The 27174-nt window shown below is 42.9% G+C and overlaps 1 protein-coding gene across 3 annotated transcripts in view; it reads right to left on the bottom strand.

Annotated features, from left to right (window-relative positions):
• PTPN3 (protein tyrosine phosphatase non-receptor type 3) overlaps positions 1-27174 on the bottom strand; it is a 442179-nt gene that overhangs the window by 218681 nt on the left and 196324 nt on the right. For all 3 annotated transcript variants that reach the window (XM_073587741.1, XM_073587742.1, XM_073587740.1), the window contains exons 6-8: positions 15306-15350; positions 11878-11930; positions 1675-1795 (exon numbers count right to left, since the gene is read on the bottom strand). In XM_073587741.1, the coding sequence (XP_073443842.1) occupies positions 1675-1795; positions 11878-11930; positions 15306-15350 (219 nt within the window). The remainder of the gene's footprint in view (positions 1-1674; positions 1796-11877; positions 11931-15305; positions 15351-27174) is intronic.

Raw genomic sequence — 27174 nt, 5'->3', positions numbered from 1 at the left:
CGGTGGAGGATGAGTGACAGTCCTCTGCTGAGGGACCATAACTCCTCGAGGGGCAAGGTCCCACAGCCAACACGTCAATGTACGTAAAGCAGCCCGGCAAGGAATATGGTCGCCGGGATTAGATCCCCCTCCTCCACGGCGGCCGGGGGGGGCATCTGACACTCACTGCGGTGCGCGTCCCGGCATGGAGCCTCCACAATGGGACTTCAGCGTGGAGGCGGGCGTTTCCGTGAGAACCAACGCCGTGTCACTCCGGGAGAGGGTGGCTCCTCCGAAGTAGGCCAAAGCCGGGGCCTAGATTATTGACTGGCGCGGCTCCAGAGAAGGAGTCCGTGGACCAAGCGCTTCCCGGCGCACGCCGGGGGAGGCGCTGACACTCCTCTTTGCCATGCCCAGTGTACCTGCGAGAAACGTCAGGCAGGTGAGCGAGACCTCCGACGTGATGCGTGGCTGGTGGGCGGGAAAAACCACCTGCGGCCTAGTAAGGGCTGAAGCCGAAGGCTAAATTAGCGGTGCCCGGCCGGAAACAACGACCGCGCCCGCGACACACCCCGAAGCCCCCTTACCATCACGCCAGGGGGAGAGCAGCAGAGCCTCTGTCTGCAGGCCAGTGCTGCGACAGGGACGGTGCAGGAACCCTCAATCCACCATTCCCTCTGAGGGGGAGGTGGAGAGGGACCGTCCAGCTCCCTGCAGCACCGCTGTTCCATCTGGTGGTGCAGAGGGAGCAGCGCGGACGCCATGGGGGGACTCTGTGTGTCCTAAGGGTTCGCTCCACTAGGATTTCACAGGGCTATGTCCGGCTGTGGCAGAACTTGTGCTACGTGGCTTCACGAGCAGTCATGCTCAGCCTAGAATGGCCGATGGCCTGGCACTCACCGCGGTGCGTGTCCCGGCATGGAGCCGCGACGATGGGACTTCAGCGCAGAGGCGCGCGTTACCCAGGCGACCCTCGGACTATTTAGTCACTTATCCGGTCGCTTTAGGGGCCATGAGCAATCTTCAGGACGGTACGGGGTAAGTGAATGCCTCAATCCAACATCCCTTAGAAGGGAAGTGGAGAGGGACCGTCCGCCTCCTTGCATCATCCGCTTTTAAAAAGTGGTGAAGCAGTGGGGGCTCCACGGATGCCATGTAGAGGCCTCTGAGCATCCTATGGGTTTAATCCCTAAGGATGGGCAGGGCAGGCTGTCCGGCATAGGCCTGGCTGCGGAAGAGGATACATGAAGGCGACGGTGCGGGGAGATCTGTGCCCTTTAAGAGACCCGTCGCCCTTGAATCAGCTCAGGCATGACATCCCACGTCGCAGAAGAGGATACGTGGAGGCGACACTCGCACGTGCTCGCCTGATGTTAGTTTGCAGAAATCGGAAACTTGAAAGGCTCTGTTGCCCCTTCATCCAGATTAAAAAATGAAAAAAGATTCAAAAATTAAAATAACAAATGGTCTGAAGACCAGACCAGTGTGCCTCCTACAGACACTAAGCAAGAACTGGTTCACTTCGGGCCAGGAGGAAGGTGTACGCTGCGAAGGAGGAGCCAACTCTTTTTTTTTTACTCAAATTAGTGTCAGCCTCCTATTGGCCACAGCATAACACCCATGGTTTGTGTCCCCCAATGAGGCGAAGAAGAAAAAGCGGTAAGTGTAAAAGTAGCCTAAGAGAAATTAAATTACCTGTGCTGACTGTGAAGGGATTCCACTTTACTTATAAAATCATTGTCTTGGCCAGGAAGAAACATTTTACTCAGCAAGTATCCTGGAAGATGTACCGAAGGATTGTAGTCTCCAAACTCCGCTGCGCAAGAAAAAGACAAAATTAAAGAAATTATGAAATATACAATGCCAGTCTTAAATAATCACAGTAACCATAAAAATATTGACTCCATTATCAAATTCACTAGAAGAGGAGGACCTGAGTCATCATACATTAAGAAATGTGGTCATGTCTACAAATCTGCATGTACCGGTGGTAGGCACCAGACAATGAAGTTTTTAAGGAAGCAATGCTACTCAACCTTCAAAAAAAATCAAAACACTTCTAACTTCTCCCAAATCTTATCAAAAAGTACAATTTTCCCTGTATTATTACACAAAAATGTGACAGTTTGCACTAGATAGTTCAAATCCATTACATTGTAGACCAGGAACTACTTTGTAGAAGTCTTCAGCAGTAGCTCAAAATGTATTTATTGCCAACAACAGCCACAGCAATTGTATCTTCAAACAAGTGTGTATAAAAGGATAGGTGCACCCTTACATGAATGGAAGAAAAAACACAAAGTAAATCACTTCTTTCTATCTTAGTAACCTTTTATAAAGACGACAGGCAGGGGCGTTCTTGTTGTGCAAGTCGCGGGACACTGCTTTCAGTGTTCTGGTCTGCTTTGCCAGTCCAGGCCGCACTTTGCCCAGGTCTGGTCTAATGTGTGTTGGGGATTTACACACTCTGCTCTGTAGTCATCTCACTACCATCTCAGGCAAGATTACAGTCACACACAGTTCACATAGAACACACTCCATAGAATATACATATTATATTACCATCACAGGCAAAATTACAGTCACATAGAACATACTACATAGAATATATACAGGTGCTTCTCACAAAATTAGAACATCATCAAGAAATTAATTTATTTCAGTTCTTCAATACAAAAAGTGAATCTTATATATTAGATAGTCATTACAAACAGAGTGATCTATTTCAAGTGTTTATTTCTGTTAATGTTGGTGATTATGGCTTACAGCCAATGAAAACCCAAAAGTCATTATCTCAGTAAATTAGAATAATTTATAACACCAGCTTGAAAAATGATTTTAAAATCCAAAATGTTGGCCTACTGAAATGTATATTCAGCAAGGGCACTCAATACTTAGTAGAGGCTCCTTTTGGATAAATTAATGCATCAATGCGGCGTGGCATGGAGGCGATCAGCCTGTGACACTGATGAAGTGTTATGTTAACCCAGGTTACTTTGATAGCAGTCTTCAGCTCGTCTGCAATGTTGGGTCTGGTGTCTCATCTTCCTCTTGACAATACCCCACAGATTCTCTATGGGGTTAAGGTCAGGCGAGTTTGCTGGCCAATCAAGCACAGGGATATTGGTGTTGTTTTTAAACCAGGTATTGGTACTTTTGGCAGTGTGGACAGGTGCCAAGTCCTGCTGGAGAATTAAATTTCCATCTCCAAAAAGCTTGTCAGCAGAGGGAAGCATGAATTGCTCTAAAATTTCATGGTAGACGGCTGCGCTGATCATGATAAAACACAGTGGACCTACACCAGCAGATGACATGGCTCCCCAAACCATCACCGATTGTGGAAACTTCACACAAGACGTCAAGCAGCTTGGATTGTGTGCCTCTCCACTCTTCCTTCAGACTCTGGGACCTTAACTTCCAAATGAAATGCAAAATTTACTTTCATCTGAAAACAACACCTTGGACCACTGAGCAACAGTCCAGATCTTTTTCTCCTTGGGCCTGGAGTTGTCTATTGGTCATGAGTGGCTTGACACACTTGTAGCCCATGTTTTGGATACGTCTGTGTGTGGTGGCTCTTGCAGCAATGACTCCATCAGCTGTGCACTCCTTGTGAATCGCCCCCAAATTTTTGAATGGCCTTTTCTTAACAATCCTTTCAAGGCTGCTTGTGCACCTTTTTCTACCACACTTTCTCCTTCCAATTAACTTTCCATTAATATGTTTGGATACAGCACTCTGTGAACAGTCAGCTTCTTTAGAAATGACCTTTAGTGGCTTACCCTTCTCGTGGAGTGTGTCAATGACTGGCTTCTGGACATCTGTCAAGTCAGCAGTCTTCCCCATGATTGTGGAGCCAACTAAAACAGGCTAAGGGACCTTTTTAAACATATAGGAAGCCTTTGCAGGTGTTTTTGTTACTTATTCTAATTTAATGAGATAGTGACTTTTGGGTTTTCATTGGTTGTAAGCCATAATCATCAACATAAACAGAAATAAACACTTGGAATAGATCACGCTGTTTGTAATGACTCTATATACAGTGGGGAAAAAAAGTATTTAGTCAGTCAGCAATAGCGCAAGTTCCACCACTTAAAAAGATGAGAGGCGTCTGTAATTTACATCATAGGTAGACCTCAACTATGGGAGACAAACTGAGAAAAAAAAATCCAGAAAATCACATTAGTTATAGAAGGATAGGGGAAATGAAGGGAAGTCAGCTCACCAGTCTCAGTTGCGATCCATAATCCTCCTGCGCATGGAGTCACCTTGATCAGGGGCATTGACTGAAGCAAAATAAAGGATGGAATCTCCAGCGCTGGACTTCAGTTAAAAATTCATCATTTATTATAAATTCTTAAAATCGGACAGAAAAAAGTATGAATAAGGACATACAGGCAGATGGGGTCTCTGGTGATCTCCAACCAACGCGTTTCGACCTAGAGGGTCTTACTCATGGTTCACACTAGACCAGTACTGACTACTACAAATAATACAAAGACTGGTAAATCACAGGTGTTGGACAAAGAATTAATGAAAATAGGGAGTATCCCTACCAGTTAACTCTTGCAAAACACTTAGCCTAATGTGGAGCTAAAATATACATTAACCCTTTTACCCTTAGTAAATGAAATAATGTAAACAAAAACTTGTCGGAAAAACAGGAAAAAATAAAAACTAATGAAAAAATATCATAAGAATATAATGAATAGCAAGAAAATAAAATAAAATTATAATTAAAAAAAAAAAAAACAAAAAAAAAAAACCTTCATTAACTAATATAATGTTAATAAACAAAATAACAATCACAAAAATTATCAGAATAGCCAGAATTAAATAGGACTAAGTAAAATGTAAATATACAGAAGAAAATATCAATCTAATTGCAATATTAAATCAAGTCGTTTGTTCAGGCCTAATGGTACTCTTGTATTTAATTTAAAAACCCAAAAGGATTCACGATTTAATAATTTTCTCCTGAAATCACCTCCCCTAGTAGATCTATAGACTTTCTCTATTGCTATAATTTTGAGACTATCAGTTTTACCTCCATGAACAGTTTTACAATGATAAGATACTGCTGAGATATTATAATTGTTACTAGTAGCTTCTGACAAATGTTTCCCAATTCTCTTTTTAAGAGGTCCTATTGTGCAGCCTACATATTGTAGGTTACAAAAAACGCATTCAACAACATATATTACTCCTTCTGAATTACAATTTATGTGAGACTGAATAGGGTATGATATGCCAGTAACACTAGAAGTGAATCTGCTGGTTTTAACCACATAATTGCAGACTTTACAGGGATGATGTCCACATTTGGAAAAGCCTTTATATGACAACCAAGTATTATTTTTAGTTCTCCTATTGCTGATAAAAAGACTGGGGGATAAGATATCGCTCAAAGCAGGAGCTTTCCTGGCTATGTATCGTATCTGGGTATTGTCCAGAATTTGACCAAGTTTATTATCATTGTGTAAAATAGGTAAATATTTTTTGACAATGTCCGTTATCTTGTTGAATTGTGGACTGTACATGGTAGAGAAACTAACTATAGGACGGTCATGATTATTGCAGGAGGCCCGTGTGCGATTCTTTTTCTTGTTAGCAATAATTCTAGTGTGTACAAGGCTCAAAGGAGATTCATTCAGCAGGGTGTGTCTATCGATCCTGCTGACAATATTATCGGCTTTCCTTAGCATCCAATTGGCATATCCTCTGTCCTTAAGTCTAGAGAGGGTTTTATTTGATTCTTTGGCAAATGTTATAGGTGAACTGCAATTTCTTTTTAACCTAATTAATTCTCCCACTGGAATGTTTTTAACCACGTGCTTGGGGTGACAAGAATAAGCTTGTAAAATCGAGTTTGTATCTGTGGGTTTTCTGAAAGGAAAAACGCAGACCTTTTGGCTGTCAGGATTCACAGACAAAGTCACATCCAGATAATTAATAGAAAAATCTGACACTGTAAATGTGAATGAAAGATTAAACTCGTTCATATTAATATAGCTAATGAAATCACTAATCCCTGAGATGTCTCCCTTCCAGATCAAAATCAGGTCATCTATAAAGCGACCATATAGTTGTATATTTTGTGAAAAGGGATTATTGTTACATAAGATATATTTCTCTTCCCAAACAGCTACTGTAATATTAGCTAAAGCTGGGGAACATTTACCCCCCATACTTACTCCTTGTTTTTGTAAGAAAAAAATTCCATCAAATGAAAAATAATTATGTGAGAGAAGAAAAGAAACTGCATCCACAATGAAGGATTGAATTTCTATCACATATGTGCTATATTTGTCCAAAAAAAATGTGAGACTAGAAATAATCACATTGTGTGGTATGGACGGGTATAAGCCCACCACATCACAGGTAATCCATGAATATTCTGGTGACCAATGATAATCATCCAGGGCAGAGATTAACATTTTGGTATCTCTGTTACTGGCATATCATACCCTATTCAGTCTCACATAAATTGTAATTCAGAAGGAGTAATATATGTTATTGAATGCGTTTTTTGTAACCTACAATATGTAGGCTGCACAATAGGAACTCTTAAAAAGAGAATTAGGAAACATTTGTCAGAAGCTACTAGTAACAATTATAATATCTCAGCAGTATCTTATCATTGTAAAACTGTTCATGGAGGTAAAACTGATAGTCTCAAAATTATAGCAATAGAGAAAGTCTATAGATCTACTAGGGGAGGTGATTTCAGGAGAAAATTATTAAATCGTGAATCCTTTTGGATTTTTAAATTAAATACAAGAGTACCATTAGGCCTGAACAAACGACTTGATTTAATATTGCAATTAGATTGATATTTTCTTCTGTATATCTACATTTTACTTAGTCCTATTTAATTCTGGCTATTCTGATAATTTTTGTGATTGTTATTCTGTTTATTAACATTATATTAGTTAATGAAGGTTTTTTTTTTGTTTTTTTTTTTAATTATAATTTTATTTTATTTTCTTGCTATTCATTATATTCTGATATTTTTTCATTAGTTTTTATTTTTTCCTGTTTTTCCGACAAGTTTTTGTTTACATTATTTCATTTACTAAGGGTAAAATGTATATTTTAGGCTGGTTTCACATTAGCGCTTTTTAAGCGCACGCACGGCCGGGGGTAGCTCCGCCCCCGAGCCGGCTCTCTGCCCGGCGTGCCCGCCCCTTGCTTGTAGCGCCGCCTCCTAGCGCACAGCGGCGCCTGCGATCGGCGCACCCTATCTTTAGCATAGGGTGCGCAGGCCGTGTGCTAGTTGCGCTTTGACCTGCGCTGCGCACTTTTGACGGTGCGCCGTGCGCGCCAAAATCCGAAAAGTTTGATTTTGGCGCGCACGGCGCACCGTCAAAAGTGCGCAGCGCAGGTCAAAGCGCAACTAGCGCACGGCCTGCGCACGATCTGCGCACCCTATGCTAAAGATAGGGTGCGCCGATCGCAGGCGCCGCTGTGCGCTAGGAGGCGGCGCTACAAGCAAGGGGCGGGCACGCCGGGCAGAGAGCCGGCTCGGGGGCGGAGCTACCCCCGGCCGTGCGCTTAAAAAGCGCTAATGTGAAACCAGCCTTAGCTCCACATTAGGCTAAGTGTTTTGCAAGAGTTAACTGGTAGGGATACTCCCTATTTTCATTAATTCTTTGTCCAACACCTGTGATTTACCAGTCTTTGTATTATTTGTAGTCGTCAGTACTGGTCTAGTGTGAACCATGAGTAAGACCCTCTAGGTCGAAACGCGTTGGTTGGAGACCACCAGAGACTCCATCTGCCTGTATATCCTTATTCATACTCTTTTCTGTCCGATTTTAAGAATTTATAATAAATGATGAATTTTTAACTGAAGTCCAGCGCTGGAGATTCCATCCTTTATTTTGCTTCAGAAAATCACATTGTCTGTTTTTTTTTCATTTTATTTGCATATTATGGTGGAAAATAAGTATTTGGTCAGAAACAAAATTTCATCTCAATACTTTGTGATATATCCTTTGTTGGCAATGACAGAGGTCAAACGTTTTCTGTAAGTCTTCACAAGGTTGCCACACACTGTTGTTGGTATGTTGGCCCATTCCTCCATGCAGATCTCCTCTAGAGCAGTGATGTTTTTGGCTTTTCGCTTGGCAACACAGACTTTCAACTCCCTCCAAAGGTTTTCTATAGGGTTGAGATCTGGAGACTGGCTAGGCCACTCCAGGACCTTGAAATGCTTCTTACGAAGCCACTCCTTTGTTGCCCTGGCGGTGTGCTTTGGATCATTGTCATGTTGAAAGACCCAGCCACGTTTCATCTTCAATGCCCTTGCTGATGGAAGGAGGTTTGCACTCAAAATCTCACGATACATGGCCCCATTCATTCTTTCATGTACCCGGATCAGTTGTCCTGGCCCCTTTGCAGAGAAACAGCCCCAAAGCATGATGTTTCCACCACCATGCTTTACAGTAGGTATGGTGTTTGATGGATGCAACTCAGTATTCTTTTTCCTCCAAACACGACAAGTTGTGTTTCTACCAAACAGTTCCAGTTTGGTTTCATCAGACCATAGGACATTCTCCCAAAACTCCTCTGGATCATCCAAATGCTCTCTAGCAAACTTCAGACGGGCCCGGACATGTACAGGCTTAAGCAATGGGACACGTCTGGCACTGCAGGATCTGAGTCCATGGTGGCGTAGTGTGTTACTTATGGTAGGCCTTGTTACATTGGTCCCAGCTCTCTGCAGTTCATTCACTAAGGTCCCCCCGCGTGGTTCTGGGATTTTTGCTCACCGTTCTTGTGATCATTCTGACCCCACGGGGTGGGATTTTGCGTGGAGCACCAGATCGAGGGAGATTATCAGTGGTCTTGTATGTCTTCCATTTTCTAATTATTGCTCCCACAGTTGATTTCTTCACTCCAAGCTGGTTGGCTATTGCAGATTCAGTCTTCCCAGCCTGGTGCAGGGCTACAATTTTGTTTCTGGTGTCCTTTGACAGCTCTTTGGTCTTCACCATAGTGGAGTTTGGAGTCAGACTGTTTGAGGGTGTGCACAGGTGTCTTTTTATACTGATAACAAGTTTAAACAGGTGCCATTACTACAGGTAATGAGTGGAGGAAAGAGGAGACTCTTAAAGAAGAAGTTACAGGTCTGTGAGAGCCAGAAATCTTGATTGCTTGTTTCTGACCAAATACTTATTTTCCACCATAATATGCAAATAAAATGAAAAAAAAAAAAAAAAACAGACAATGTGATTTTCTGGATTTTTTTTTTCTCAGTTTGTCTCCCATAGTTGAGGTCTACCTATGATGTAAATTACAGACGCCTCTCATCTTTTTAAGTGGTGGAACTTGCACTATTGCTGACTGACTAAATACTTTTTTTCCCCACTGTAACATATAAGTTTCATTTTTTGCTTTGAAGAACTGAAATAAATTAACTTTTTGATGATATTCTAATTTAGTGAGAAGCACCTGTATATATTACCATCACAGGAAGGATTACAATCAAATTGAACACCTACATGTAATAATAATAACAATAATAATAATAATAATAAATTTTATTTCTATAGCGCCGACATATTCCGCAGCACTTTACATTTCAAAGGGGACTTGTACAGACAATAGGCATTACAGCATAACAAGATTCACATAGATCATAACAGATACCAAGAGGAATGAGGGCCCTGCTCGCAAGCTTACAATGATAACACATGAAACCCTCTAACACAAATTAAAGAACACAACTAAAAACAACTCACCTGCAGACTAGAGTTGAGCAAATTTGTTTGGCTCCCTCCATATTCAGCAAGCTATAGCGCTTACTGAATAAGCTACAGCGGAAACTCGGATACATGGAGCGTGCAGACTTATCAGCTGAATGGCGCCACAGCTGTATGTGTTGTGGCTGTATGACAGTCACAGTACATGCATGGAGAGCCTGTGTGTTGGACTCTCCATGCATGTGCTGCGACTGTGATACAGCCGCGACACATATAGCTGCGGCGCCAATCAGCTGGCGCACTCCATATATCCAGGTTCCCGCTGTAGCTTATTCGGTAAGCGCTATAGCTTGCTGAATATGGAGGAAGCCAAACAAATTCACTCAACTGCAGACAATCTTTTGCTTCCTATGGGCCATGTGGTGCTGTAAACGATATCTTTGAATATAGCTTACAATACAATATGTGGCAATGTGCCTGTTCTCAAACATGTACAGAAATCAGAATAGAAGAAAAAATCAAAATAAAAACTAATCAGGACAAAGTGTAGCATGAGTGAGTCTTGGAAACGTAGTGAAAATCCAGCACTTGATTTCCAGTGTGAAGAAAAACAAAAACTTTTATTGAAACATCCAAATTAAAATTGTAGAAACATTCTTCTTTACTATTATAGCACAGTGATATGAACTATGCCGACATGAGTCTGAATAAAAAGAAACACACGTTTTTCTTTGCCAAGATGATCTAAAAATCTTTTCTTCCCAAGCAGCAGGATCTTCCACACCCAGATCTCTTAGCTGTGATGTCCCAGCTTTACTCATGAGCAGCTTTCAAAGCAGCTTAATCCCTTGTTCAAGCTTAGAAACAGCATTAGCTACTTGGCAAATGCACTTGGCCAAGAGCCATGTGGCTCATGCGAAACTGAAACAATGCTTAATAAGAATGAACTCTTATCTCTATTTGAAATCCCCCTAGAGCCAACGAATCAGCTACACACAGAAAAGATGAGCTTTAGCTGCAGATCAATGAAAAATAGACATATGACTTATAAAAGTAGTATGTAAAAAGACCCCATAGACTAGAACATGTACATGAAAATCAGTCTGACCGACTTCTGTGCAGTCAACAGAAGCCTCAACGTTGTTGATGCTTTTGTAGGAGCAGGTAATCATATGATTGCCAGGACTCTGGTTGGCAAAGCAGAGCTGCTAGGTCCTAGTAGATCCAGGTCATCTCTGCCAGTGATGTGAGACATGGGGGGAGGGGGGTTGTTTCCCATGGATGCCCCAATTAGAGTGGAAGAAAAAAAATAAAATGTTCCCGAGATAATTTTTATGATCTCATAGGGAAAAAGTTACATGATAAATATAAAAATGTATAAAACGTTTGCAAAAAAAAGATGAAAAATTCCACACAACAAAAAAAGTGAAAAAAAAAATCATCACTTTTTTAAATTATATACAATTCATTTTATTACATGTAGAAAACAAACACATAAAACTCTACCATATTAGGTACCCACACAACAGCAATAACCTAAAGAATTTATTCACACAAAAGAAAAAATTAGTTTTTTTTTTTCTTTATTTGCATCACAAAGAAAAATTAAATATTTATTACACAATAATTTAAATGCACCCAAATACAGTACTAAAAAACTACTATAATTTGGACGGCATAAAGCAAAGCCTCATACAGCTATGTCAATGGAAATGTAAAATTACGGCTGGTGGAAAGAAGAGGCAAAAACAAAAAAAATTGGCCTGCCATTAAGGCCCATTCAGGCCAGGTCATTAATGTACACTTTGCATAATTTATATTTTTTTTAACTTTGTACTTTAGTGCTACATTTTAAAGGGCTAATTGTGTCACTACATTGCACAAATCATTTACTGAAGTGGTTTTGGAAACCATGTTGGAAAAAAAGCAGCCACATGAACTGCATAGCAGTTTTCCTATTGAAGACAATAGGTCATGTTGTGTAGGCATTTTTTCATGCAGATTTTGTCGTAAAAACTGTGAATATATTTTTAGAGGCTACCTATCACTAACATTATATTGTACAAACTTTTTCTTTTACTATAAAAAAAAAGTCTACATACTCAATAGTGTGTCTCCATAAATCAAAAATTATTGTTATCATTCCCCAAAGGAACTGATGTTATAGTATCTAAAGAAAAAGAATGCTTACATTGCACAGCATACGATGCGAGAACAACAGCTGAATTCAGTGGACATGATATTCTGAAAAGAGATAAAATTAAATATAACTTTCATGAAGCTACTTTTTTTTATTTACCTTTATTGTTTATTACACAGTTTTATGTCTATTATTGAGGCAAAAATTGCCCATGATCGCCAGAGGAATGACATTGGCATTTTATTCTTTTGGTGTGAAGGACTTTTCCATATGACAATGGAATTAGACTTAGGTTTTTACCTGTGACTTCTTGGGCTATGTTCATACTGATATTTACCCTGGAAAATCAGGATTCAGGCTTATGTGCCGAGGGAGTTATTGACTGTAATAATGCAGGCGGAGTCATTGTGTGCCTAATTTCCTGCCATACTTTCATTCTGAGGCACGCTTTGATACTCGGTAGATAACATTTTGGTCCCCACAACCTTTCGCAGATACAAATGACGCCCGATAGAGGATGTAGTGACTCCGTCTGCATCAATACTGCCAATGACCCTGTAAGTATATTTGCCCAAATCTGGTTTTCCAGGTCTTCAGATGTAAGCCGCAATGGAGCCAATGACGTGATGAAATAAGAACATGCCTAATGGGGCTATTAGACTTCATTTTATACTGGATCAAATATTGCAACATTTTATGCGTATCTGTACAAAAGTAGATCACTTTATGTAAGCCTATTGTGTTCCATGTTCAGTACAATATTATAGAATTCCATAAAATGTAAAATAGCTACATGATCTTACACCCCTAATGTCCTATGATGGACATATCCATCACGGAGCGGGTCAGGATGTGAGCATAAACCAAAGCAGTACATACTGATTACGGTAGATAACATCTACTTTTTACAGCTGCAGTCGAAGCTGAGCTATGCTCACTGCGGTTAACCATTTATGCCGCAATCTCTGACCGTAACATTTAAATGGAGCCTGACGACTGATACATGCTGTACTTGGATAAGACAGCATGTATCAGACACTGACTGCGCAAATCCAGCCATATATGTTTAAACATAGTTTAATAGCCACTGGGGACCGAGTTGCGATGGAGACAGGTTGGACAAGGGGGTACCCAGCAGCTTCTCCCTCCCACAGCGTTTCAGAGTTAAACATATATATATAGCTGGAACCATGCAGCCACTATCAGCTACATGCTGCATGTGGATCAGGATCCCTTTAAATGGAGAAGTCACCGATACTCACGCATCGGGTCCCCACAACTTGATCACAGGGAACCGTTGGGTTACCATGGCAGGTGGGGGCCAGCTTTTGGTGCCATTTTGGAACTGCCTTAACACTCAACAGAAGACCAATAGAAAAAAAAAAAGAAAACAAAGATATTTGGTGCAGTCGTGTCTGTGAAAAGTTCAGTCTGGTATTCAATGTAAAGGGGAAAAAAAACAGCAGTCACCACATCTTCCTAAAAACTATAATAAAAAGTGATCAAAACGTCATATGTACCCACAAACTATATCAATACAACCATCAGCTCGCCATTAAAGTTATGCCTCTTAGAAGAAGGGGAGGAAAAAACAAAGCGGAAAAATGAAAAATTGCCCAGTCCTAATTAGGTTAAGGGGTCCTGTTACTAGATTTAAAATGCAAACTGTATAAATTAAGAGATAGATCTCTTAGACCTCATGTGACTGGTGAACTTAGGCCAGGGTCACAATTGCGAGTGTGATGCGAGAAAATTGCGCAAGTCTCTCGCATCAATACCCGGCTCAGGACCGGAGTGTGCGGCTGAATAGAAATACATGCAGCCACACACTCCGATCCCGAGTGCTGGCAGCAGTGTCGGGTATTGATGTGAGTTTCTCGCATCAAAATCACAAGTGTGACCCCGGGATTACTTTGAAACTCTACAGCAGAGTGGCTGCATAATCCCTTTTGAATACTTTCCTGCCTTATATTAAATTGAGCAGGTTACAAGTCACGATACAGCACAATGACACATTTTCTAAGAAAGCATAGGCCTTACAGGTCTTCAGCAGTTTATAGATTGAAATTTAGTGACAAATCCAGTTTAATGTAAAAAAAAAAAAAAAAAGGCATCACTTCCAAACATGAAAAATAGTTCAGACAAGTGTTTTCTAATAAAAATGGCACAAAATTAAATTGGCAATGGCTGTGAACTGGTTAATTCAGTGGTAAATTAAAGAGGTTTTCTAGATTTACAATGGTCATACAAAAAGGAATAGAATTTGCAATTATCATAAAAGAGAAAAATACCTTCCTTTTCCTTTAAGGCTAAGTTCACACGTACCGGAACTCTCGCGGAAATTACCGCGAGAATTCCAGAATTCCATTCCGTGGGAAAAATCGCATTTTAAATTCCTGCGATTTTCCCGCGGAAAAACTAGCATTTTGCAAGCGTATTTAGCTTGCAGAATGCTAGCGTTTTCCAAGCGATCTGTAGCATCGCTTGGAGAACTGATTGACAGATTGGTCACACTCATCAAATATAGTGTTTGACGAGTGTGACCAACTTTTTACTACTGAGGCCGCCTATGCGGCATCAGTAGTAAAAGATAGAATGTAAAAAAAAATAAAAAATGCTGTTATTCTTACCCTCCGACGTCCCGCGCATCCGTTCCCAGTAATCCTTTGCGAAAATGCCCGCGACGACGTCAGTTCTCGCGGGATCGCGATGTCTCGCGGTAATTCGCGATGACGTCGCGCGAATGACCGCGAGACTTCGCGATCCCGCGAGAACGGACGCCGTCGCGGGCATTTTCGCAAAGGACTACTGGGACCGGGAGCGTGGAGAGAGGCGGGAAGGCTGCGCGGGACGTCGGAGGGTGAGAATAACAATATTTTTTATTTTTAAATTCTATTTTTTACAGGGATATGGTACCCACAGCCCGGAGGACAGTCTCCTCTCCTCCGGACTGTGGGTACCATCCGCAAATGTTCTGCTTACTTTCCGCATGGTGTGCACAGCCACATGCAGGAAGTAAGCGGAACAATGCATTCCTATGGGTGCGGGATCGCCGCGGTTCCGCAAATTAATGAGCATGCTGCGGTTTTTACCGCGAAGCGATTCCGCTGCGGTAAAAACCGCAGCATTAGCACATCATTGCGGAATCCCATAGGAATGCATGGGATGCTTATTTTTCGCGGCAAAATCGCGCTGTTAAAACCGCCGCGGAAACGCGAAAAAAACGCCACGTGTGAACTCAGCCTTAATAACACAGTTGGCACCACTGCGGACATTGTCACCCCAACACACTGACCTCTTAAGAGTTTTGAACATGAAATAAAGCACTTTATAGGATGATACATGATTGCATGCAAGTCCAAGGAGATTTTCAGATTCTCACCAGTCTTAAAACTTTCATCGAGACCTCTGATCGGTCTCAACTTCATTCTGAGAAACTCAAAGTCCATGTCAATGAGCAGAATTCATGTATATCTTACCTTCCTTCTAAAATATCATTTTTCAGCTGCAAGAAGTATAAATGCCTGGAAAAAATAAGAAAAAAATCATTGTAATACAAATATCAATTTGCATACAATTGATTGCAAATCTAGATAAATGAGACATTGATATGAACATTCATATCAGTACAAATGTTTAAATACTACAAAATCTTATTAAGAGAAAATAAAAGCTCCTCTTCTGCACAACAAAAATTTAAAATGGTTTTTATAACAACTTGTTGAACACTTGTAAGTTTCCAATTTATATAGAATAAAAGGGGTCGAGAACTGCACCCATTCACATTGTGTTTCAGTAGAAAGGGTTGTAATGGCAAAATTCGGCAAAATTCAGCAACTAGCAAACAGTCTCAAAGGTGCTCACCAAGAAAGAGTCAAAATTGATACAAAAAGAAAGAGTGGGGCATTCACCACTGCATGTTTGAATGTAGCTTTATTGCGGTTCCATTACAGAGATTGAGCCTTCTCAGACTCAGAGGAAGCGCCACTCTTGTGTGAAACGGCTGTCACACAATTTTTGTCTCCACAATCTCTGTATTGAGACTGCAATGAAGCTAAAGTTTGACGTGCAGTGGTGAGTGCCCCACTCTCTCTTTATTCCTGTACCTGTTAGTTGATCATCCTTTTACAGTGGGTACAGAAAGTATTCAGACCCCTTTAAATTTTTCACTCTTTGCTTCATTGCAGCCATTTGATAGGTTCAAAAAGTTCCATGTTTTTCTCATTAATGTACACTCTGCACCCCATCTTGACTGAAAAACAGAAATGTAGAACATTTTGCAAATTTATTAAAAAAGAAACTGAAAAATCACATGGTCATAAGTATTCAGACCCTTTGCTTAAACACTCATATTTAACTTAAGGGCCTGTCACACTAAGCGATATCGCTAGCAATATCGCTATAACGTCACTGGTTTTTGTGACGTTATAGCGATATCGCTATGTCTGATACTTATCTCCGACCGCTCCCCCGCTGGTTATCGCTGATCGCGCGAGAACGTCCTGGACTGTTTCTCGTCGTCAGCTTCCTGCTGGGGCTTCCTGCTGTGACGACGAGCGACGCGTGGACGCGGGCGGGAGGACGTCTTCATCGCCTCGTCTGACACGTAAATAGCGACCCCCGACCCCTGCGATGTCGCTGGTGAGATCTGCCTGTGTGGCAGCTCACTAGCGACCACTTAGCGATGTACCAGCGATCCTGACCGCGTCATATCGCTGGTCGGGATCGCTGGTACATCGCTAAGTGTGACAGTACCTTTACATGCTGTCCATTTCCTTGTGATCCTCCTTGAGATGGTTCTACTCCTTCATTGGAGTCCAGCTGTGTTTAAATAAACTGATAGGACTTGACTTGTAAAGGCACACATCTGTCTATAAAAGACCTCAGTGATTGTAAGACCAAATGAGAATCATGAGGTCAAAAGGAGCTGGCCAAGGAGCTCAGAGACAGAATTGTGGCAAAGCATACATCTGGCCAAGGATACAAAAGAATTTCTGCAGTACTCAAGTTTCTAAGAGCACAGTGGCCTCCATAATCCTTAAATGAAATAAGTTTGGGACAACCAGCAGTCTTCCTAGACCTGGCCGTCCAGCCAAACTGAGCAATCGTGGGAGAAGAGCCTTGGTGAGAGAGGTAAAGAACCCCAAGATTACTGTGGCTGAGCGCCACAGATGCAGTAGTGAGATGGGAGAAAGTTCCACAAAGTTAACTATCACTGCAGCCCTCCACCAGTCAGGCCTTTATGGCAGAGTGGCCCGACGGAAGCCTCTCTTCAGTGCCAGACATATGAAAGCCCCCATAGAGTTTGCTAAAGAACACATGAAGGACCCCCAGACTATGAAAAATAAGATTCCTGGGTCTGATGAGATGAAGATAGAACTTTTTGGTGATAATTCTAAGCGGTATGTGTGGAGAAAATCAGGCACCGCTTATCACCTGCCCAATACAATCCCAACAGTGAAACATGGTGGTGGCAGGTTCATGCTATGGGGGTGTTTTTCAGCAGCAGGGACAGTACGACTGGTTGCAACTGAAAGAAAAATGCATGCGGCCAAGTACAGAGATATCCTGGATGAAAACCTCTTCCAGAGTGCTCTGGACCTCAGATTTGGCTGAAGGTTCACCTTCCAACAAGACAATGACTCTAAGCACACAGCTAAAATAACAAAAGAGTGGCTTCAGAACAACTCTGTGACCATTTTTGACAGGCCCAGCCAGAGCCCTGACCTAAACCCAATTAAGCATCTCTGGAGAGACCTTAAAATGGCTGTCCACCAACGTTCACCATCCAACCTGACGGAACTGGAGTGAATCTGCAAGGAAGAATGACAGAGGATCCCCAAATCCAGGTGTGAAAAACTTGTTGCATCATTCCCAAGACTCATGGCTGTACTAACTCAAAAGAGTGCTTCTACTCAATACTGAGCAAAGGGTCTGAATACTTATGACCATGTGATATTTCAGTTTTCCATTTTTAATAAATGTGCAAAAATTTCTACATTTCTGGTTTTTTTTCAGTCAAGATGGGGTGCAGAGTGTACATTAACGAGAAAAAAATGAACTTTTTTGAATTTACCAAATGGCTGCAATGAAACAAAGAGTGAAAAATTTAAAGGGGTCTGAATACTTTCCATACCCACTGTAGGTCTGTCAAATTAATCAACTTATGAGACATAGTATAAATGATTACAGTAGTTCTCTTCATTTATTTTTTATTTAAATTGCCACAGGGGCAATAAATCAAACAATTTGTCTCAACTCATTTTCAAACTATTTACACCTTATACGTGAAACCTTTACCAATTACTTATTAATGAAATATAAAACAAACCACACAATGGTTAAAAACTGAATGGTTCCTCCTGCACAGTATTTCCAGTTAGATACAGAGATTGTTGTATAAATATTTGCTCTGACTGCAGTTCACACACTATTACAATATAGAAGAGACCATATACCTTTAATCATTAAAGAACACTACTTTCTAACTTGTTTCGCCAGATATTGGTGTTCTCAAAGGATTTCACTAGTATATGGCATTTGGAACACCAATACAGAGATTATAAAAGTTCAAATACAATGTCAATAAGTGGATTGCTCCAATATAGCCAATTGGCTTCTATGCACTGGCCATATTGAGGCAATCCACCTAATGACATCATACCAGAGTCTATATAAGTTCAGTGGTAGTATTCTAGCCAGCATTGTCATGTTAATTCCCTTCAGAACACCAGTACCTGGTGAAACATGTCAGGGGGACCATGTTTTTTAATGTTCTAATGTGAATGGTCTCTTCTTTTTTGTATTAGTGCTGTGAATGCCGAGAATATGCTTGTCAGTTACAATAGCAATCAAGTAAGTGTGGTCCTTTTCCAAATAGAGGAATCACCAGGTTTTTAACTAAAATATGAGGCGCATTTTACATTCCATTATAAATTAATAAAGTTTATTTTTATGCTTAAAGCATTAATAACTTGAGTGTTAATCCAGCCGAACTGGTAAGTTTGTTGCCCTAGTGGAAATCTGAAGGAAAATTAAAAAAAAAGATCTTTGTACCCCCATTTTACACAAAATAATGAAAACTTTTGATACTGAAATTTTATCATTTTAAATTTTCACCACCAAGAAATATACTATTTACCAACAAAAAGTAAATGGTCTATAAAAGACAAGAAATGCATCATTTTGATCATGAACAATTGTATGAAAATACAAGAACAGTATAATAATCCTTAGGCTGGTTTTACACTTACTGCATTTTTTACGGTCCGTTATTGCGGCCCATTTTTGCGGGCTTTATCGCCACATTTTTTGTGATGTACCGCAATAACGGGCAGCAAAAAATGTTTTGGAAATAGTATTGGAAAAAAAACCTGGCATTCCGCAAAACCGGAAGTGACGGTGCGCCGCAAAAACAAACTTCCATTTGTTTTTGCAAACCCATTGATTTAAAAGGGGGCCGTGTTCGTACGCTGTATAAAAGATCGAGCAAGCTCTATCTTTTATAACGGCCGCAAAAATGGCCCTCACGGTGGTACGGCACACTGTTGAAATTTTGTGGGCTGATTTTGCAGCCTCATAGAAAGCTATTGGGGCCGCAAAATCGGCTCGCAAAAATATGGTAAGTGTAAAACCAGCCTAAAGGTACTGTCACACTTAGCGATGCACCAGCAATCCTGACGATATGACCCGGTCAGGATCGCTGGTGCATCGCTAAGTGGTCGCTAGTGACCTGCCAAACAGGCAGATCTCACCAGCGACATAGCAGCGGTCGGCGGTCGCTACTTACCTGTCAGACGCGGCGATGAAGACGTCATTCCGCCCGCGTCCACGCGTCGCTCGTCGCCACAGCAGGAAGCCCAGCAGGAAGCTGACGACGAGAAACGGTCCAGGCCGTTCTCGCGCGATCAGCGATAACCAGCGGGGGAGCCGGTCGGAGGTAAATATCACACATAGCGATATCGCTAGCAATATCGCTGCTGCGTCACAAAACCAGTGACGTTATAGCGATATTGCTAGCGATATCGCTTAGTGTGACGGGCCCTTTAGAGGGAATCGGTCATTAAGTTTTTGCTACCTCATCTGAGAGCAGGGTAATGTAGTCAAAGAGACGCTGAATCCAATGATGTATCACTTCTGTTTACTGGCTGCAACCATTCTGACTTATAGAGTTTTTAGATTTCAAGGGAACAAGTCACCTCGTTATTCAGCTATAAGATGTGTCCACTGCCTTTCAGGGCTTATCTACGGCATTCTATAATGCTGTAATTAAGCCCCCGATCCAACTTGAAAGATAAGAAAAATACGTTTTATTATACTCACCCGGGGGCGGTCCGGTCCGATGGGTGTCGCAGGTTTGGGTCTGGCACCTTCCATCGTCTTATGATCACCGCCCTCCTGCATTGCGCCGGGAAAGGTCAGAGAGGCTCAGCGCCTTTGCACTGCAGTACTTTGCTCTGCTGTCAACAGGGCAGATAAGTACGCCTGTGCAGGAACGCGATGCCGGGGAGCCGGTGACTCGGACCTGCGACATCCATTGGACCAGACCGCCCCCGGGTAAGTATAATAAAACATGTTTTTCTTATCTTGCAGGTCGGGGCCTTATCTACAGCATTATAGAATACTGTAGATAAGCCCTGAAAGGCAGTGGCTGTACCTTATATTGGCCAAAACTGCAGACAGATTCCTTTTAACATGAAGCAGAATTGAGAAAGCTGCCCCCGCCCACACCAGACTCCATAGACAGTGACATGCTTATCACAGAAGGGGCGGAGTTAGACCAGGAGGCAGGAGCTGCTGTGTTGGAGCAGTGATAAGGTGATAAAACAATCTTTGCAAGTAAACAGCAGCACTAAAACTAATAAGAGAGGCATCGCTGAAAGCTGTGTCTTAACCCCTACAGCATGATGTCTTCAGATTACAAAGAAAGAAAACCTGCTGATAGACTCCCTTTAAAGGCATTGTTCACTACTTTTCTACTGATGACCTATCCCAAATTAAGTTCGTCAGTATAAAATTGGCGGGGGCCCAGCATTGTTTTCAATAAAAGCTGAGCTGCAGTACCTGGTAGCATCCACTAACCAGTGTATGGGGCTGTGCTGTTCAGCTCCATAAATGCATACACTTGGAAGTGATAACAGTTGACCAATCAGGGCGCAAAGTGTCAAACCCTCAAAAATCTTATAATGATGACCCATAACAAGTATAGGTAATCAATACAAAAGTAGTGTACAGCACCTTTAACTTGGTCATACACATCCATCTCAACCAAACCTGACAATTTCTACAGGTTAGGACAACATCTAATGTTAGGAGTCCTGAACACTCCCGTTGCGGCAAGTGCTAGGAAAAGGATCAACCAAGTGCGCTGGGTTTCAGAATTTTTCCTACTGAGAACCTGTTCACTCTTGGCAGATCCAAGCATGCATATGTATGGAGGGGGAGCGTGTGGTAGAGGATGAAGGGCGGAATAGCTGTACTGCACTTTTAGTGAACATTGTACTAAACATATTCAGTGCTACACTCATTGCTTTCAAATATATTGGGGTCTGTGCACACATTGTGTTTTGGTCATGTATTTTTCTGCTCAGATTTGCCATAAAATCTGAAGGTTTTCCTAGTACCAGCAAAGTGAAAGAGATTCTCAATTCTCATACACACGTTGCTTATTTTTTCCTTGCAAATTAGCATCAAATTTAGATCTGCAGCGTGGCGGCAGATTTCACTCATATTAATAAATGGGTAAAATGTGTTAAAAAACAATGTATTTTATGATGCATTTTTCCTGCCAACACATACTACACTTATCAAAAAATCTAATATATAAAACTCAATGTGTGTGTGTGTGTGTGTGTGTGTGTGTGTGTGTGTGTGTGTGTGTGTGTGTGTGTGTGTGTGTGTATGTCCGGGATTGACATCTGCGACTTGACATCTGCCCCGTCGCAGCTACAGCCACAAAATTTTGCACAGTCACACGTCTGGACCCCGAGAGCGTCATAGGCTATGTTGTGAGGCGAAATTTTAACCCCGCGCGTTCCAATTCACCAAACAATTTTGCCTATTATTCTTTTCATTTCTATGGTGTTATCGTCCTTTTGTAAAGCTGGAAATAACACAATTTATTACCGTTCCAACACAGACCACCCTCTGACACAGACTGCAGGGGGAGCCCAGTATCACACAGGATAGGATTAGATACACAGCTCAGCAGTCAGAATCACACAGGATAGGGTTAGATACACAGCTCAGCAGTCAGTATCACACAGGATAGGATTAGATACACGGCTCAGCAGTCAGTATCACACAGGATAGGATTAGATACACGGCTCAGCAGTCAGTACAGGATAGGATTAGATACACAGCTCAGCAGTCAGTATCACACAGGATAGGATTAGATACACGACTGAGCAGTCAGTAAAGGGGGCTTTACACATAGCAGTATCGCTAACAATATCGCTAAAGCATCACCGATTTGGTGACGCAGTAGCGATATCCCTAGCGATATCGCTATGTGTGATACTTACCTCCGACCGGCTCCCCCGCTGTCCATCGCTGATGGCGCAATTTCGCGCAGCTCCATTTCTCGTCGGGCGCTTCCTGCTGGCGCCAACGAGCGACGCGTGGACGCGGGCGGGAGGACGTCAGGATCGCTGCGTCTGAAAGATAAGTATCGTCCGCTCTATCGCTGCTGCATCGCTGTGAGATCTTCCTGTGTGGAAGCTCACTAGCGATCATTTAGCGATGCACCAGCGATCCTGACCGGGTCATATCGCTGGTCGGGATTGCTGGTGCATCGCTAAATGTAAAGGGGCCTTAACACACGATAGGATTAGGTACACGGCTCAGCAGTCAGTATCACACAAGATAGGGTTAGATACACGGCTCAGCAGATGTATCACACAGGATAGGATTAGATACACTGCTCAGCAGTAAAGCTGGAAATAACACAATTTATTACCGTGCCAACACAGACCACCCTCTGACACAGACTGCAGGGGGAGCCCAGTATCACACAGGATAGGATTAGATACACGGCTCAGCAGTCAGTATCACACAGGATAGGATTAGATACACAGCTCAGCAGTCAGTATCACACAGGTGAGGATTAGACACACGGCTCAGCAGGCAGTAACACACTATAGGATTAGATACACAGCTCAGTAGAAAGTATCACATAGGAGAAGATTAGGTAAACAGCTTAGCAGACATTATCACACAGGATAGGGTTAGATACACAGATACACATGTTGTTTATCAAAAGGCTCTTGAATGAGTTGAAAATAAAATACCATCAATACTTGGGTAATCGTTTAGTTAATTTGTGTTGCAAATCTGTAGTGTTGAATATATGATGTGAAATGTTTTTATGTGCAATATAATCATTATAATTTGTTATAACTAACCACAGTTGGTTACTATGCCCAGGCAACGACGGGCTCTTCAGCTAGTAAAAAATAAAATACTAACTAATCCAATGATTTCATGACCAATCAAGAAAATATTCCCAATTACATAACCCAGAAATGCAAAACATCATTGCAATGACAGAAAATACCGTTTTCTATGTTAAATAATTGCAATGTATCCGTAAAAATTGGATGCCGTACAGTGGCTCTGTATGGAATCCGATTTTTGTTGGGCACCCATGGACTTGAAAAGGTAAGTCTCATGTGACACATGGAAGAAACTGGTTCATGCTGCATTTTATTTTTCACGCGCCGATGTGGCCAATAGAGGAAAAAAAAAATTTGCACTGCCCCATTGAACAAAATTGGTTTTAGTGCTATCTGAGTGCTGTCCCTTTTCTTTTTGGCTGAACGAGTGTCCTACATACAGCAATTACTGGGTATCTTTAGTGTATGGAATAGGAAATTCATTGTTAAGTATAATTACTTATTCAAACTGGATTATTCACATTAAAATAACCAATTCATGACACAGTAAGGTCATAAATTGACTTCCCAGTTATAAAAAAAAAAAAAAAAAAAAAGAGATATACCATTTAGTCCATCAGAAAGGAAAGAAGTGTAACGCATTTATTAGTGCACGAACATAAATAATTTGACAAATTGGTCTCTAGTCCACTCAGGGAGCGTTGTACAGCATGCATGCTTACACATCCGTCAGTATGAGCCAAGCTGCATTCAATAACACATATCCTGGATTATTATATAGTATCTTTTCTGGCCAATTAAAAAGTAAGACCTTCTATATTAGAACAGGACTTCTCGCAAGTAAAGCTGTATAAAACAAACAGCTACCACTCACATTTGGAAGCTGTGAATACTGGAGTAAAGCACATTAGTGTCATTTTTCCAATTGTTTAGGAATTATACAAGTAATCACTCTAGGGTTTCAATGCCAAAGCTCTCCTACAGAAGTAGAAAAACAATCTCTGGATTGTCAACTAAAGGGGGTTTTACACATATCGATATCGCTGGCAATATCGCAATGTGAGATACTTACCTCCGACCGGCTCCCCGCTGTCTGTCGCTGATCGCGCAGCTCCATTTCTCGTCGGGCGCTTCCTGCTGGCGCCGACGAGTGACGCGTGGACGCGGACAGAGGACGTCAGGATCGCCTCGTCTGAAAGGTAAGTAACGACCGCTGCTGCGTCGCTACGTCGCTGGGAGATCTGCCTGTGTGACAGCTCACTAGCGACGCACCAGCGATCCTGACCGGGTTGTATCGTGGTCGGGATCGCTGGTGCATCGCTAAATGTAAAGGGGCCTTTAGTGGTTCAATTAAAGGAAAAGTCTTCATGGGGGGGGTAATTTATGTACTTTTACAACATGGAGAGTTGGTCTAACAAGTTTGCTCTCACTGAAACTTATATAATCTAAAACAATACTGCAGTAATACATATATCTTATACAGTATATAATACTACTACAGGTAAAAAAAACCTGCTTTAATCCATGACAAACTAAAAACTGCACATATTGATATGAGCCAAGTGGCTTACAAAATACTAACTCTACTTACAAAACCGGTTTCTTGCCATCTAATAAAAAATACCTTGCAACTTATTGCTGTGCATTTTCCACTCACATCCTCCTTTCTGCATGCCCTGATGGCCTCCTTCTGCCAAGTTCTCAATGATTTCCTGTCTATACATGTAACAGACACAACATCTGTGGTCAAAGGCAGTGACTGTGACCAAAAGCTGCAGTTAGTGTTCTAGAATTAAATTTTAATAGAAAAGTATTCAGAATTGAGAGTCCTCAGTGGTTGATACCTTTTATTGGCTAACTGAAAAGATGGTAACAAACTGCAAGCTTTCGAGACTACTCAGGTCTCTTCATCAGGCATTGACTAATACAACATCTGAAGAATTACATATTTATACACAACACAGCAACAAAGCTTGCAATTTGCTATTTTTCCCTGAGGAACCCACAGTTTGTGTGGCGATACACGTGGGTGCCTATCCCACACTCTCTTCCCTCTTAGCATCCATGGCTCTATCTAGGACTTCTGGATTTTCACTTGCTTCGGTTTGAGCTCCACTTAATTCAAGGAATGGGTTTGGTTACCTCTATTTCTCTCCCATATCAGGCCCGGATTGGCAATATAACCAACCGGGCATTTTCCCGCTGGGCCGCTGTCATGTGGGCCGCGGGCGGCAGCGCCCGATCATCTGGCCGCTTGCTAGCGGCTGCGGCCACTGTGGCTCCTGCCGCCGGCCCTCTGCGGGCATGGCGGTGATAGTTTCCAAGTTCCTCCCGCACTGCAGGGAGATAAGCCACCATGCCTCCCCCCACGCACCCCATCCTCGCCGTAGCATGAGACGCCCCCGCAGCCACTCACAGTGTCGCTTGCCTTCTCTGTTCGCAGGACCTGTGATGAGGTCACAGGAGGGGAGGAGTCAGGGGGTCACATGATCAGGAGCCTTTGTCCAGACCCCTGATCATGTGACCCCTGACTCCGCCCCTCCTGTGACCTCATCACAGGTCCTGTGCGCACAGCCTTGCCTCTTGGTGTCTGCAAGACTCTGCTGTGCTGTTGTCTGTTGTCATGGTGCTGGATGAGATAAGTATGTGTGGGGTCAGGAGGGGTTTACAGGGTAGATGTAGCAGGGCTGTATGTGTATGGGGTGTACTGAGCGGAGCCGTGTGTGTACGAGGTGTACGGAGCGGAGCCGTGCGTGTACGAGGTGTACGGAGAGGAGCCGCGCGTGTACGAGGTGTACGGAGAGGAGCCGCGCGTGTACGAGGTGTACGGAGAGGAGCCGCGCGTGTACGAGGTGTACGGAGAGGAGCCGCGCGTGTACGAGGTGTACGGAGAGGAGCCGCGCGTGTACGAGGTGTACGGAGAGGAGCCGCGCGTGTACGAGGTGTACGGAGAGGAGCCGCGCGTGTACGAGGTGTACGGAGAGGAGCCGCGCGTGTACGAGGTGTACGGAGAGGAGCCGCGCGTGTACGAGGTGTACGGAGAGGAGCCGCGCGTGTACGAGGTGTACGGAGAGGAGCCGCGCGTGTACGAGGTGTACGGAGAGGAGCCGCGCGTGTACGAGGTGTACGGAGAGGAGCCGTGTGTGTATGAGGTGTACGGAGCGGAGCAGTGTGTGTACGAGGTGTATGGAGCGGAGCAGTGTGTGTACGAGGTGTACGGAACAGAGCCGCGTGCACGAGGTGTACGGAGCGGAGCCGCGTGTACGGTGTGTACGGAGCGGAGCCGTGTGTGTACGAGGTGTACGGAGCGGAGCCGTGTGTGTACGAGGTGTACGGAGCGGAGCCGCGTGCGTATGAGGTGTATGGAACAGAGCCGCGTGCACGAGGTGTACGGAACAGAGCCACGTGCACGAGGTGTACAGAGCGGAGCCGCGTGTGTACGAAGTGTATGGAGAGGAGCCGTGTGTGTATGAGGTGTACGGAACAGAGCCGCGTGTGTACTTGGTGTACGGAGCGGAGCCGCGTGTGTTTGGGGTATACGGAGCGGAGCCATATGTGTACGAAGCATACAAAGCGGGCTTTTCCCACGGACACAGGAGTACATGGCGGAGCCCCGAGGAGCATTTTAAAACACACACGTGATGTTCCACCTGAAGTGATGTGCTTGAAGCTGACCGGAAATGAGATAATTTCTTGAGGAGATTGTAACAGAACCAGGAATGCTTCAGATCCATCACCATGTCCTCCTCCGACAGCGCAGACAGCAGGATCGCCTTGAAATCGGGGATGCCGGCCATGTGAGTGGATCATGATATGTCCTGCACCAGGAGGCTCAGGTGGGCACTACAATGGGAGCCGGGCTGCTATAGTATCTTTATAGAATCTTTCTTTATTTCTTTCTCTCTTTCTCTGTTCTTTCTCATTCTCTGTTCTGTCTTTCCCTCATTTTCTTTCT

Source organism: Dendrobates tinctorius, unplaced genomic scaffold (genome assembly GCF_039654945.1).
Source record: "Dendrobates tinctorius isolate UK_male_01 unplaced genomic scaffold, ASM3965494v1 ptg000102l, whole genome shotgun sequence".
NCBI classification, from domain to species: domain Eukaryota; kingdom Metazoa; phylum Chordata; class Amphibia; order Anura; family Dendrobatidae; genus Dendrobates; species Dendrobates tinctorius.
Note: the sequence above shows the minus strand (reverse complement) of the source record. Positions and strands in the feature narration are given on the sequence as shown.